The following is a 16,395-nucleotide window of genomic DNA, read 5'->3' on the forward strand; positions in this document are numbered from 1 at the left end:
GAGATTTGGAGAAAGGGAAAAAGGTTTCACCAAAGGGCTGAAGGTGATATTTGTAGAGAGCTTGAGATTAGGGAAAGGTGTGCCCAAACGGTTGAAGAAGGTGTTAGTGGTAATGAACATGAGTGGGGCAATAGCTGTGCCGAGAGGTGAGAAAGGTGACAGTGGGAGAGAGCTAGGAAGAGGAGATAGTTTTGCTCAAAGAGATAAAACAGGAGAGCGAGAAGGTCAAGGCTCTGAGTGGAAGATAGATGCAGCCCACATGGGGGAATAACGCAAGCAGCATAGAGGAGGAGATCGGATACACTGACCTGAGATGGGTAGAGAAGGACATATTTCAGGAAAAGAGATACTTGTAATTTGTAGAAAGTTTTATTGTAGAGATTGACAGTTTGAACAGAGGGTCAAAGGCAGGTTATGTCCTAGAAGTAAGGAGGGGCAGATGGGAAATAGGAAGAGTGTTTGACCATACACTCGCCCTACCGAGATTCCCTGGACCGCATCTTGGACTATAGGAAGTGCCAAGATTGAGGCCCAGGCCGCAGCTTCCCCTGGTACGGTAGAGCTGGGGCTTTCAAGGGGGAAAATACCTTTTAAGGTCGCATCCAAACGATTAATGGCGAGCCTCACCAACAGCAAGCCATCAAGGAAAAGGGACAGAGAGAAAGGAAGTGGAGCTGTCCCTGTGAAACCAGTGTTTACAGCATTGGTGAGTAGCCCAGCAGAAGTGCCTAGTTATACCTGGGATAACTAGGCACGTTTTCTTTTGGTAAAAGACTTTTTATTGTACACTATTTCCACCTTACAGAATACTGGTAACTCCTGAGACTGGGAGACTTTGCAAACTTTAAGCTTCCTCAAATGTTAGTGTGAAATCCCTGGACCTATCCTAACACATTTTCAGTTGCACTTCATATCATACTGGATTATCATTTTCCCTTACCCCACACTTTTATAGTTCTCGAATAAACCACTTTGAATTTGTTTTCTTTGTTGGTCTGGTCTCAGTGTTGTCACATAGATGGTGGGGATCAAAGGCTCCAACATCTCGAACACTCTACATGATTTCATCCATTGCCAGATCAGCTTTCTATCGTTTCACAGGAAACTTAGGGTACTCCTGTTTATGTAAAAAGTAAACCAAACTATAACCCTTTGCTCCCTCACCCCAATCCAATCTTATAATTTCTGCTTTATAGGCTTGTTCTCTCACTCTCAAATGCTTGGACGACATGCAGAATTTCAGTGTAAGATTAATGGCTAAATCACTTAAGATGTGGTCTGTTTGTTTGATTAGGATATCCATTAACAATAATTCTAAAGATTAATTCTGTACACAAGTAACTTATGTTTGATTTTTAAATATTTTTCATAGAAAAGGAGAGGGATTTTTCAAATCAGAAAACATTTCAACGATTTCAATTCTTAAAGATGTACTCTCTAAAGAAGCCACAAAAAGAAAAGTGAATCTTAATATATCATATGGTAAGGGTGTATGTGTTAATGCCTTCTCCTTTGTATATGAATCGTATTACATTTGCTGGAACAAACAAATATTAATTTCTTTCCCTTACGTTCCCCCAGATATAAACGAGGAATCTGTGAGCCACACATTAAGGATGATTCATCCAAAATTGGAATACCAGCTTTTGTTGGCTAAAAAAGTGCAGTTAATTGATGCTTTAAAAGTAGGTATCTGGTTTTATTTCTTCACTCTTATGTAGACTGTATGTTGAATTATGAATCCTAAGCTTCATGAACTCAATGCTTTGACAAGAATTACAATGAAAGATACTACATAGACTATTGGTAAATTGATACATTTTGCCCTTGTGTCTGTGACATGGCCAGGAGAACTATGAGAAAGATGTCAGCAAGTAAGTTTCTAATTGATTCCTTCCTCCCTGGATTCCTCCTCTATGATATCCTATTTACAATGCAGCTTTTCTTCAGAAACATTTCCACCGCAACTCTGCATAGACTCCGCCTCGCACCTCTACGTGCCCTGCGCCATACATAACGTTGGTGCCAGTATATATTGAGGCACTGCTCCCTGTGATCTCAGTTCCTTTTTTCCACGCACTCTATTTGCTTCAGGAGCACGCTTGTCGAGCTTTTTGGAATTTCTTTGATGCCAGGCCCAACCTTACGGTGGCCTCGGGTTTCAAACTGGGCGCGGTAGATGTCTGTATCGGATTCACACCATATTTGTATTTATTGCTTAGGCGAGGAGCATGACACCCAGGACTGCGTGTCGTGCCAATCCATGCACCTAAAGGCCCTTCGGGAACGGACAGCAAAGATCTTCACCTACGTCCACAAGGCAAAGGTCAAAGCCGTGCACTGTCATTCGAGGTTGTGAGGTGCAGAATAGCATTCTGAAGAGCGGTTGCCCAGTGAAAGGAAAAGGAGAAGGACAAGAAGAAAAAGCACTGCAAGAGACCCGCTTGAGCGGAACCTCGCACCAGCATTCTTCATCCTCTTCTAAAAAGAAGAGCCACTGCTCCAGGGATTCTCCAGAGAAGACGGTTTGGGTGCACTTTGCAACCCAGTCTTCCACTCGGGAGGAATGGGAACAGTTTTGCCTAAAAATGCTTCACATCTTATGCAAGACGCCAGTGGCTTCGGTGCCGATAACCACGCACTCAAAGCGGACGGGTCCCACTGCGTTTCCTGGGACCAGCTGGGGATCACTCTCACACACACACACCGGCTCAGGCCTGGACCCAAAGAGGGACGAAGTTCCCCAGCGCTGTCAGGCCCCATCTTCAGCATTGGAATTCTCAGCTTTGTTTCCAACGCCGTCCTTGATGCTGATCACCACCATGGGCGTTGAAGCCCCTCTGGAATGTTCCCCTCTTTCTTTGAAACTTTGTGTCTAAGATGTATGACATCTATGAGGAAGAGGGTGACCCAGGTGCCCTTGGATTGAAACCTTTGGACTTGAGGGAAGAGAGACTTCCCTGAGGAGTTGTATGGGGAAGGTGAAGACTTCCAGGGACTGCCTTTAGATCGCCATGCCATGACCTCAGGGGGAGCGCCAGGACACTGCCCAGGAATTGGACATTCTTCCAGCCCACTCTCCTGGTAAGCCTCCAGCATCTTTTCAGAAACTGGTGGCTAAGGTGGCTGATACCCTGGGCATATCTTCTCCATCCAGACTCAAGATTCAATTTGAGTTGACAGACATCCTGACAAAGGCCCCATAAGTGAAACTTTGCTACCATTCAATGTAGCAGTTGAGATTTCAGTGCTAGAGCTGTGGGAGAGGCCCGCCTCTGCACCTGGTGTTGACAGGAAGTTGGCTATGAAGTATTGCCCTGCCCCCCTCAGATCCTACCTCTTGTCCACTCATGCCCCGCCTGAGAGTTTAGTGCTACAGGACGCAACTGCGAACCTTAAGTCATCCACCTTTTCTCCTCTCCCCGTAGAGGGAGAGTAAGAAGCTGGACGCCTGGGGGAAGAATGTTTTGCATCTGGCAGCCTCACCCATCCTGTAATTAACCACTTTTGTACCCTTGTTTTGCTTTCCAGAAATTGTAGGGAACTCAGATTCGTAATACATACACCACTACACAGAGTGAACGTTCCTGGAAAAGGGAGGCAATAACACAAACTTAGATCAATAGTTAGAATATAATTGGCTCTTTACAGGCCCTTTATTCACAGTTACTAACAAACAACACACAAATGAATAAATGCTACTCATCACACATAGATACACACAATGACAAGAATATAATCTAATACATCACCGTTAGTGCAGCTGTAGACAACACCTTCATCTTGCATGGCACATCACTGCAAAGCCCTAAAACAGGTAGGCAGAGAGAACAGCTCAGCTAACGGGCCTGGAACGGAGCGTCCTCCTTCTCAGTGAGACTTTTCCTTCTACCTATGCGGATTACCCCACTCTTCTTATTTGGTCTGAGTCTCCGCCCTCCACAGGTTACTGAATGTCTCTGGCCGGAGTGACAGACAGCAAGCATGGGAGACACTCTTAGTGTAGAAAAATCTAGACAGTGGAAAAACCCATCTCGTGCTAATGTGCTCCCGTTCCCAGCACCCTTATCAGTGCACCTTCTCATCTGAGCCTCTTCTCGTAGCTTGTCCTTGAACAAGCAATGAAAACCTATCCTACATGATGAACTCATGCACTTCTCACTAGAATACTGCTAGCGCTGCTAAATCATGTTTGCTCGCTATGCTAAGCAATCTTCAATTCTCATTGTCCTGGATCTTTCTGCAGCTTTTGGTACCGTAGATCACCCCTTACTTCTTAGCACTCTGTCCTCCTTCGGCTTCAAAGACTCTGTTCTCTCCTGGCTCACTTCTTACCTCTCCAATCGATCCTTCACTGTCTCCTGGGGCGGCCGCACCTCCTCTAGCCTCCCCCTGAACTACGGCGTCCCTCAGGGTTCCGTGCTGGGACCCTTCTTTTCTCTCTCTATACCTCCCTTCTCTCTCCAGTCATTTCTTCTTTCGGCATTTCCCACCACGTCTGTGCTGATGACACCCAACTCTTTCTTTCCATCTCTTCTTTCACATCTGACCTCCACCTCACTCTTTCTTCCTGCCTCACGGCCATAAAAGATTGAATGTCATCCCACTTTCTTTCCCTCAACACTGACAAGACTGAGGTGCTTTTCTTCCCTCCTAATACTCTCTCCCCTTCTCCCCCTCCCTTCATCCACTTTCCACCTTTCAACCTCCCCATATCTTCCCATGCCCGCAATCTCGGCCTCCACCTCGACTCCTCTCTCTCCTTCTCCAAGCACATCTCTCTAACCTCTCGAGCTTGTCGGTACTACCTCTATAACATCTGCAAGATCTGCACCTCTCTCACATTCCTTGCTTCCAAACTCCTAATCTCCTCCCTCATTTTCTCCCACCTCTTCTACTGCTCCTCTCTCCTCTTTGGACTCCCTGTCTCTCACCTAACTCCCGCAAAAGCTATCTACCACTCCTCTATCCGTACTCTATGCCTCCTCGGCCCTTGAGACTCTACTTATTCCTCTCTCTCTCAACTTGGCTGGCTTCCCTTCCTCTCACAACTGAAATTTCAATTCCTCTGTATTGTCTATAAATCTCTCCATGACCTGGCGCCCCCTACCTTTCCTCCCTCCTCTCATTTTACTCCCCCTCACGCTTTCTCGGCTCAGCAAACCTCTATCTCCTCACTGTACCCCCAGCCCCATGTGCCTCCTCACGCTTCTGCTCCTTCCAACTCTTGGCCCCCCTACACTGGAACTCCCTTCCGCTCTCCATCCGCTCCACCCCTACCTACTCATCCTTCCGCCACTCCCTGAAAGCTCATCTTCTACACTTCCCCCCTGACTTCCCTTCCCCTCCTCTCCTACCCTTTCCCCATCCTCTCCCCATCCTCTCTCCTTCCCCTCTGACCTTAAATTAGTAACAAATACTGCTTAAAGGCAATGAGGACACCAGATGACTCACCCTTCCCATCCCCTCCTCCCTCCCCCAACCTCAAATCCTACACCGTAACGCCCTTCACCTACCCCCTCCTCTACCCTATCCCCACCCCCCCTTGTAAATAGTTCTACTTATTTTTCTAATGACCTGTTCGTGTTTGTAAATATGCTTCTCTCACTTTGTACCTGTTGTTATATTGTAAAGCGCTTTGGCTTAAAGCGCTATATAAATTCAATAAACATAAACATAAACATAAAAGGGTTTCATCCTAAAAATGCACACAAAAGTGTAACGTAACGCAGTAGGAATAAAAAAAAAGGTTGATCCCACCAGCTCCCGGTTCCATCCTGGGTCCCTTGAGAAATCGTGTGTTTTAAGCTACTAATATGTTTTCAAGAGATCAGGAATGATCACGTCTCGGGAGGATAGTTCAGCGGCAATGTGCTTGCCTTGGAAGCAAGACGACACAGAGCAACACAGGTTCTATCCCCGGGTCATCGCTTAGAAACCTATGGGTATTAAGCGCGTTATAAATAACATCATATCATATAGGTCAAAACAACTCATCCCCTCTACAGCATTACACCCCAGATTGTTTCAGAAGTAAAAAATCAATGGCAGCTCTGTTCAGCAAAATGTCTTTCTTCAAAATTCTAATATATAAAAGCAATTCTTCCAGAGCTTAAGCGGTCCGATTTAGCCCCTTTACCACTAAACAGGCCAATCTAATCAGGGATTTATAATGCTGAGCAGGAAGTCCCCACACACCCACCAAAGAAAATGCAAGACAATAAATGCACATGAGAATCACAATCGGGGGATAAACCCACGTGTTCAAAAGTAGATGATCTCATGCGATCCAAAGCAGGTTGCAAAGGAAACATAATCAGTCCTTATCTAGTTAAAGCACACGGACCTCCAGAAATGTTAGCAGGAATGTAAGTGTAGGTAATGTTCCCACAGGAAAACAAGCATCCAGTAGGCAACTTCACAAGTTTTAAATGGCTTGCAGCTTCACTGTAAAATTACATAACATCACATTCGAAACATCACGACATGCACTGACAGGTCGCAAACACAACTCTTCATCAAACTCAGTATGGTTCTGTTCATTGGACAAGTCCAGTTGTTGACACTTGCCAATATCTTTAGGTTCACAAGTCATGTTATAGCACACGTCTCCAAGCACAACATTGTAAGTCACAATGTGCGTAATATTTCTCCATTTGCGGGTTGCTTCCCGACAAAACGTTCAATACTCCTAGATGGAAATCAAACTCGTCACATCATAGTCTTTAACAAGCCAATCATTACGCAGGATTCCAAACAAATGTCGCAAATGAGTAGCTGGCATAGGCACAGCCACAAGACATGTTGAAAGCAGATTTCCAACTTCATGCAAAAGTGTGAAATATTTAACACATGTCGCGCCGAGAAGGCCCACAGGTTGTCTGTTTGCTTCATGATGGAAGAATAACCATGCTGAAGAAAAGCAGATGCAGTAGGCAAAGCATTGAGCCTAAATCTACAACGTCTTCTCCTAAATTTGAACTCTCGCTGCCGCATCGGCTGGCCGGCTTCGGCCATGGACAATGTAGTGTAGTCATTGCTGCGGTACATCATTTGCGTCGCCGGAGTCGGTTGCACAAAGGAGACACTTGCCAGTCTTCTTTGCATGTCCCCGAACCCTCCCGAACGGACTCCACACAGCCATACAAGCACAATCGCCACATGCAGGATCTGCAAAATAAATTTCAGAAAAAATAGATATCAGCTTTGTACATCATTCACGTAAGTAACATTTTTCAGCAGGGATGTGGCTCTATTTCCTCTTCCCAGGTTCCATCACTACGACCACTTGATTCTCCCCTTGCTACAATTACATGTACCGGAACTGGCGGGCCACAAGGTTTCTCAACCCACACGTTCGCCCCCGGTACAATTTTGTCTGATGAGCCAAAACCACAGTCTCCACTTGTAGTTACCACAGTGGGTGGCTCTCCTTTTTTCACTATTGCTTACTTTACAGGTACGATAATCAATAGTGTCACCCTATGGTATGGTATTGTTTATTTATAGAGAGCCTATACACCATAGGCAAGTGTTTCAAAGCACTCAAGGAGGGTGGGAACATAGGGGGAAAAAACAACAGTCTCTCAGAGCCCTTGACATTTTGAGAAGATAATAGTCTGCACAGGCAGAGTAAGTGCATAAAAATACATTGAAACAGTTTGGGAGACAGCAAATCCCATTTTGTGGATAGGTCGTATTTGGTCTTGACTGTTCATTAAAATAACTTAAATCTCCACTTGGTAATCTGCATCCACAATACCTCCTAGGACTTGAATTCCCTTCAATGCTAATCCCGATCTAGGGGCAATCAATCCCATATGATTTTATGGTATTCGTACTCCAATGCCTGTATCAATAACACAGATCCCTCTAGGTTCACGTCTGAGCTCTTCATTAGAATGCAAGTCTACTCCGGCTGATTCTGGGGTGGCTCTTTAAGGAGCTAGAGCCCCTATATCTCCCAGTACAACAAAGTTTCCACTGCCACATTAGGTTTCATTTGTAAAGCTGGCATTTACATGCGCATAAGTGGGGTTTTATTGTTTTTAATGGGTCTGTTATTCAATACTTGCACGGCATCCCAGATGCAATCCTGCCACCCTGTCAAGTTACCATCACCAATCTTACGTAGTGGTTCTTTCAACAATCCATTGATTCTCTCAACCGCAAAGCTTATGGATGATACAGGATGTGGAATATCCACTTAATGCCATTTTCCTGACAATATTCCTCAACTAACTTGCCTTTAAAGGGCGATCCATTGTTGCTTTGAATTTGTACAGGTACTCCATAGTACAATGCAATCTGGTCTAACAACTTAATGTTGTTTAACTACTCTCTTGCATGGGAACACCATCAAGTATCACGAATACGTGTACACGCAAATTGGCATCCATTACTGATCGCCATTGGACCGATAAAATCAATCTGCCAAATTTGTTCTGGTAACATACCTTAATTCAATGAACCCTGCATTACATGAGGAATAGTGTTACCGGTGAGAGGAGTGCGTGAAACCGGAGAATAGAACCGTAAGCCGGGAAGTTGCTTGAAGAGCTTTGGGTGGAGCCTCCACCCAAGCCTCCTCTCTGTGAGGGAATAAGACCTTCTAAATGATATGACCTCTTGCTGTCTAATAACCAGGCAAGTGGACCGATCACCCAAAAGAGCAGGGAGAACGCACCGCCACGGACCAGGCTGCAAAGGAAAGAACAATAAGTAAGTGTTTTGAAGGTAGCACTTATCCCCTGTAAGTCTTACTAACCAATGGAATACCTGAGCTTTTCCCCCCCGTTTTATGGAAAGTATGGCACAACACAGGAAATCACCTAGGAAAATAACAAGACTTAGAACCTAACTGGATTAAGCTATTACATAAATCAGGAGGTGGACAGGATCTTAACAGTGGAGAAGGACTGAAGGATTGGAGGAAATCAGAACACAACGGCAGGGATAAAATAAGAAAAAGGGGAATGTTAGTAGGATACTAATACCCGAGCAGCACGAGGGTCGCACTGGTTTCGGGATGGTGCACCGCTGCAGAGCTTCCTTAAGTGCACAAGCGAACAAAGTTCAATCCAATGTTCAGTTCACAAAAGCAGAATAGTCATCCCACTGGTGACTGTAGAATGAGGGCAACAACCAGACGGAATGGTAGTTCAGGAAGGAAGGTAGTTCGAAGGCAGGCAAGGTCTGGCACACTAGCGGGCAGCAACCATGGCATAAACGTCTAGAAGAGCAGTCCGGGAGCAAACAGGGGTCTGATACACGTGCAGGCAAAGACAAAGACAGAACCTTATCTTACGGAGTCCGTGGAAGCAAGCAGGGGTTCGGTACACGTACGTACAGGAACAATGGCAAAACGTTAGTGCGTGTTCCAGGAAGATAAGCAAAGGTCCGGTACACGGGTAGACAGGTAAGCCAGGGAAATCCAATAACGAGTCCAGTAAACAAATCCGGGTCGATACCGTAAAGAATTAAAGGGTTGGCACTTGAAGGAGGAACTTCTAGTAGCCGGGAGTAGCTGTAAACAGAAGCAGCGTCCTGGCTGCAACCGCGGAATACATCAGTAAAGGAGGCGGGGCAAGCCAATGCGAGGCTCCACAGCCGAACTACAGCACGGAGCTATGTTTTCTGGGAAGTGTAGTTTCGTGTTGCTAACTTCCACGGTAGCTGCAACCGTGTATAGAATGGAGCAGCATTATGCCGTATCCCTTTGGGGAGCGCTACAACCCTCCTGACCTTCCTGGTAGCCGTACTTGGGAAACCGACTGCACTAGGGAGCCAAGCTGCTAAGAATGCAGGTGGCAGGGGCTTAAGCACGAACGAGGTGAACGCCGGCCCGTAACAAATAGGTTGATGTCTCTGATGCTGACATTTTGGACAATTTAAAAATCACAGTTTTCACTACTTCCAAAGGAATATTAATTCCTCTCACTTGTGCCCACCTGATAGTGGCTTTTTCTCTGAGATGCCCACTTTTATGATGTGCCCATTTGGCCAGACCCTCCATATCATCGTCTTCTCGATCCCTCGCATCCACAGATGAAATTTTGGCATGTTCATCTGCAACGGAATTAAACCAACGCTCTAATGAGTCTGTCGCACAATGCGCATCTACGTGATACACTGTCACTTTACTGTTTGTCAACACTTCCGCAATATCTTTCCATAATTCTTTTCCCCACAATTCTTTCAAATGATGTTGGCAGCCACACAGCTAGTCCATTGACCACCGACAACGAGTCTGTGTATACGTGACACTGGCCAGGTGATTCTTGTTTTAACACCCGACACACTACATGCAGTGCTGCAAACTAACTGCTCTGTCCTTTCCCTGTCGTTGTCAAAATGTTCCTCATTTGGGGGCACTGTAGTGCTTCGACAAAGATGGCTGCCTAGGTGTCGAGATCTGCTAAGAACAAATCCTTTCTATAATATCCTGCGGAATGGGAGAACCTCTGGCAACTTGCTGCATAGATTTCGGTTGCTGAAATGTAACGGCACCAGTGGTGTTGAGCAGAGGTGTAAATGCTATGTGCAACATATGATCTGGCCGGTGGTCGACCGGTGAGAGCTGGGAAGCGCTGTGCAGACCGTGTGGCAAAACTGAGGATCCGATGGCAGAGGCGAATAACGGACACAGGGGGCAGTGGTATCCGGCGATCCTGACCCGGGAGGGACGAGGCTAAGGCCCGGAACACAAATTTTCCCCCGTCTCGGGAAGCTAGTAGTGGCGGCGCTCTGAAACTTGTGGGCTTCCGCCCATGTGCAACACGCCTCCAACCCAAGAGGCAAGCGCAAGAGAGCATATCACGAGCCACCCGGTGATGAATAGAGGAGCGCCGAAGATCCCATCCGCACAAGGTGCGTGGTGAGGACTTCCCGGTCCTCGGCTGGCGGCCCCCCTGAGGGACGTGAGCAGCGGGGGGCATCCGACACGAGATTGGTCTCTGCAGACCCGACCCTGCTCGATACAACAAGGTGACACCATCACCCGTCGAGGTGGGGGGAGCACATTACCCTGCAGCGTAGTCTTGCTGTCGGAGCCAGTGCCTGACGAGAATAAGCAAATATTAAAGGCATAAAAGACCAGTGGGGAGCATAGAACACACTGCCTGGGGGAAATCATAACCCGTGGTGCCTCGCCTACAAATATAAATATGGCGGCCCTTCTCTGACACAATGCAGGACTAGTGATAGTGTGTCCGGGGGCCGTAAGAGGTGCAGCACAGGCACCGGATTACGCAGAGACTCACCGCCAAACCCATATACTGAAACCCGCGGCCAGCAGGCATCTATGGAACAGGATTATCATTAGAGGGGCCAGCCATACAAACGCACCAGGATTAGGCTGTCATTTTGAGGGGCTGGCCTGCAGTACTCAGACATTCGGCTGTGAATAGGGTGGTCAGGTAACACAGCACCCACATGGGGGGTGACATGACCGCATAGCCGACGCCAGCTCTGCCAGTTACACGCCACAGTGCGACCGGTTGCCTCAGTGTGTGCGGTGGAGTCGTAGGATGGGGCGGCAGGTGCGCAGTGAGGGGCACCAATCGGAGATTACGCCATTACTGTGGACTAGGAGGCGGGGGACAGTCTCCACAATAACAGGCCTCTACCGGTGGAACAGAGCAAACTCATCCCATTGCTGTCGTCGGGTGCACCCTGACAGTCGTTAGAAAAATCAACAACAAACGCGCGCATATCATACCCAATTACAAGGGCTGACTGGACCACCCTGGGTGGACATGAATCGGTGCGCAAAGGGCCACAAGAAAGGCCCCATGGATGCCTAAACAAGCTCAAATACTAAAGAGGAAAGCGAGGAGGCCCATCAGTCTAACACAACGTCCGGCCAACCCTACACTGAAGCTAACATGGACTCCTACATGGTGGCTCTACATGCCGGATTTTTGGCTGTCAACATTAAGCTGGACGACATCAGCAGTAACATCATCTCAATCACACTGCTTTACACTGGAACACCCTTCCCACCTCTCTGCTAGCTGAACCCTCATTAATTGCTTTCCGCAAAGCCATGAAAACTACCTTGTTCACCTAACCAACCCCACATGTTTAAACTCTCATGACTAACATGTATGATGTACTATGGTGTATGATGTATTATGGTGTATTATACTCCCTATCGCTTAACACAGGATCCTGCCTAACTGTAACCCAAGGCACAACCCGTACCTGTACCTGTACCTGTAACTAAGTTCCCTTACATGTAACAGCAATGCCCCTGGGCTGCCTGCACGCTATATAAATGTAATAAATAAAATAAATAAATCAGGGCGGACCTACAGAAGGTGAACACCAGAGTCACAGAGGCCGAAACTAGGGTGAGCATACTGGAGGACAGTCGTTACGTACGCCAAAGACATTGAGGACATTAAAAAGAGTCTAAAGGCGGTGCGGATCAAATGCGACAACCTACAATCCAGATCCCGCCGTAACAACATCCGAGTGGTGGGCATGGCAGAGAGGCCCATAAATGTCCTGATGGAAGTGTTCCTGGAGGAAGCAATCCTGATGCGCAATTCTCACCTCAGTTTCTCATCGAAAGGGCCCACAGATTTTTGGCCCCACCGCCTAAGCCGGTGCCCCTCCACGCACCATTATTGCACGCCTATTAAATTGTGACCGGGACCAGATACTTTGCCTGTCACGGGAAAAGGGAACCTTGATGTATGACTCAACCAGAATCCATATCTACCGTGACTTTCCAAACTGAGTCCAGAGGGCCTGACGCACTTATGATCACGTCAAGAAGGCGATCAGGGAAAGGAAAATGCCCTACGCCATAATGTTCCCAGCTAAACTCTGTGTACAACACGCTGGTAGGGCACATTTTTTTGAGTCCCTGAAGGAGGCCATGTCGTTTATTGAACAGAACATTCCAGCACCAGCAAGCAATGGCTGACCCCTGCCTTCGACCGACACATGGGTCAGCAGACGGCAAGACGGAGCAACCCACGGATCAGACCCCTAGTAACTAGGACACTGAGCTTGCCCTCAGCCCCCCACTGCAACCCCATGCCTACAAAAACTATTTCAACGAAGCACAGCATAACGAAACTGCCACAGGCCCCCTTGCCAACCATACTAACCACCATGAGTCCACAAATAAAAGGAGCCTTAATAAATTCCAGATCATTGGTAGCACATGCTACTGAAGTAGCCGATCTGATCCTGAAAGAGGATTTAGACTTTTTTGCCATTACTGAAACATGGCTTCACCCTGCTGCAGGCCCCATGATCATGCTAGCAGTCCCTGATGGGTTTTCAATCCTGAGACACGACAGACCCAACTCCAGAGGAGGAGGTATCGCCTTTATCTACAAATGCAGTCTCGCTATGAGACTTGCTACCCAGATTGATATCCAGTCGTGCGAATTACTCTCAGTTAAAGTTCCCCTAAATAACGCCAAAACCCTAAACATCCACCTTATATACCGCCCACCAGGTCCACCCGGAACATTCATGGATGACATCAACTCTATCCTTACCAACAATATTAAAAATGCCTCGCAAGTACTTCTTCTCGGGGATCTGAACATGGGCTTTAATGACCACTCAGACCAGCTTACTACAACCACAGCCAATACCCTATCAGAACTTGAATTCACCCAAAGATGTAACAGTGCCACACATGAGAGAGGCAGAATACTCGACTGGGTGGCTGACCATAACTGCCAGGCCAACATCCTATCCATCTCTCCTCTAGCCTGGACGGACCACCACTTTGTATCCTTCATGCTCTCCACTTATAAACCTCCACTGATCATGGCCCCTAGAGCTCCACCCAATCTTACCAGAAATAAAAAAAGCATCAGTGTAGACAGACTTATCCCGTTAATACTCCCCACTCTCAACTCACTCCATGACAAAACTGACCCGGAGAACCTAGTCGAAGAATATAACAAAATCATAACTTCGTCACTTGACCAGATTGCCCCGTCAAAACTTAGACCTAGCAAGCAGAAAACCCACTTGAACAAATGGTTCACGCCCTTCTTAAAAAACTTAAGACTACAAAAAAGAAGTTGCAAGGCTACATGGACGAAACATCCAACCGAAGCCAATAAACTTAAACTCACCAAACTGTCCTCCCTCTACAAAAAGGAAATATGCCTAGCCAAATGAACTTCCTTTGACACACGCATATCTAACGCCAAATCTAACACAAAGGAACTGTTCATCATTCTTAAAGAAATAGAGACTCCGATCGCACCACCCAACACTTGCTCGAAAGATAAAAAATGGTGTGAAGATATCCAATATGCTTTAGCCAACAAAATAGCCACCTTACAAAATAAAATCTCATGCAAAAGAACTAGACTAATTGATCCCCCTGATTCCAGCACAACTGATAAGGCTAGCAGAGATTAATCTACGCGATTTAATTTGACCAAGGTCTCCATCATTGAAGTGGAAAAAATGATCATGTCCCTCAAACCCTCGAATTGTCTGGGTGACCTTTGCCCTGCGCAGCTTATTAAGGATGCTACCCGCAATCTCCATTCATCACTAAACTTATCAATGCATCCTTCTCCACTGGCTTTATTCCAACTAACCTCAAATAATCATGGGTACTCCCCCTTTTAAAAAAACCTACCCTTGACCCATTCTCACCCACTAACTATAGACCTATTACTACTGTGCCTTTCCTTCTAAAAATTCTGGATAAGGTAGCATATACTCAAATTCAAAGACACTTAGAACAACAAAAAACAACTACTAGGTGCTAGTCAGTCGGGCTTCCGCGCCAGCACGGTATGGAAATTGCCCTTATCAATTTGAAGACCCAAATTGATGAGCTCAAGGACAGTGGGAAATCAGCACTTCTCCTCCTTTTAGATCTCTCAGCTATGTTCGATCTAGTCGACCATGCTATCCTCTGTAACCATCTAAGCACAGCAGCACACTTCTCCAGTGAAGCCGTCACCTGGATCAGATCCTTCTTAAATGGCAGAACGATGAGGGTCTTCTCACCACTAGCTGCCGCAGATCCCATACCCATTACCTGTGAGGTGCCCCGGGGCTCATGCGTCTCACCCACACTGTACAACATTTTTACCAAGCCCCTCTTCGATGATCTGGACCATCTCGGTATCACCTAGACTAACTATGCAGATGATACCCAGATCCTCCTCCCGCTTTCAGGGGATTATGAAAAGGATTTGGCATTGGTGTACAGAGTGTATATTATAATTCAGGCATGGATGGCCACACATGGTCTATGCCTGAATGATGATAAAACTGAACTCATCATCCTGGGCACCCCGCCCAACCTAATATAATTAGGACCCAGATACGCATCATTCACCATCGATGGTAACATCATAAATGTAGAGCATGAGGTGAAAACCACTTGGCGTCTACCTTGACTCCAATCTCTCATTTACTAAACAAATCAACGCTTTAGCATCCTCCACAGCCTACATGTGTAAACTGATACGCACGGGTAGGCCATTCCTCTCTAACAGTAGTTGCATTACTCTATCTAGAGCCCTCATCCTCTCTCGTCTGGACTACTGTAACGCCCTCTACTTAGGATCGCCCAAAACTACCATTAAAAGAATCCAAATTCTACAAAACAATGCTCTCAGAGCGGCTTTGGGTATATCTAGAAGAGACCATATCTCAGAGACCAGTCGACAGAATAATTGGCTCTCCACCCATGACAAAGTCCTTCTAAAAACTCTATCACTGACACACAAATCTCTTAATAATGCTGCACCTATCTACCTGGCTGAGAGATTTCACAAGCAGACTTCCATTAGACCAGTAAGACACATGAACAAAGATCGCCTCATCATACCCAGCTTCAAAAGATCTACTATTGGAGGTAACAGCTTCCCGGTGCAAGCGTCCAAATTATGGAACACCTTGCCTCCCAGACTAAGAGCAGACCAAACTTACCACAAGTTTAGAACCAACGCCACCACATGGCTAAAATTCAACAACCAACATTACTAATCTCATGCTCACCGCCTCAACATTTGCTTGATATTCTTTGTATATATTGTACATAGGCCTGTAAATATGTTCTTCCTGTATATAATTCTCACTTCTATGTATCTACATATCTTTGTGACCTATGTAACCAAGCTTCGCATATACTTGTAACTGCTGTGCCCTGTTACCCCCGGGTATGACGCGCATTATAAATAATAAAAAACAAACAAACACTACACAAGGTTCTCCCGTTCCACCTGAGTCATAAGAAGTGGCTCCTATAGGCGGAAAGTTTTGATGTTATTTGTTGTGGCCACTCGAAGCCACCCACTTTTGCAGACACTGAAGTGGGGATATGGGTTACACCCTGTCCAGTTGGGGGGGATGGTGAGGGTGGGGGACTAGGGGGTTAAATGGAAAATC

The 16,395-nt window shown here is 46.4% G+C and overlaps 1 protein-coding gene across 4 annotated transcripts in view; it reads left to right on the forward strand.

The window, feature by feature from the left end:
- Window positions 1-16,395, forward strand: part of BBS7 (Bardet-Biedl syndrome 7) — a 1,458,886-nt gene that overhangs the window by 1,102,355 nt on the left and 340,136 nt on the right. For all 4 annotated transcript variants that reach the window (XM_069631158.1, XM_069631157.1, XM_069631160.1 and 1 more), the window contains 2 exons: window positions 1,373-1,482; window positions 1,582-1,685. In XM_069631158.1, coding sequence (XP_069487259.1) covers window positions 1,373-1,482; window positions 1,582-1,685 — 214 coding nt within the window. The remainder of the gene's footprint in view (window positions 1-1,372; window positions 1,483-1,581; window positions 1,686-16,395) is intronic.

This window comes from Ambystoma mexicanum, chromosome 6q (assembly GCF_040938575.1).
Source record: "Ambystoma mexicanum isolate Mex_15411 chromosome 6q, UKY_AmexF1_1, whole genome shotgun sequence".
Lineage (NCBI taxonomy): Eukaryota > Metazoa > Chordata > Amphibia > Caudata > Ambystomatidae > Ambystoma > Ambystoma mexicanum.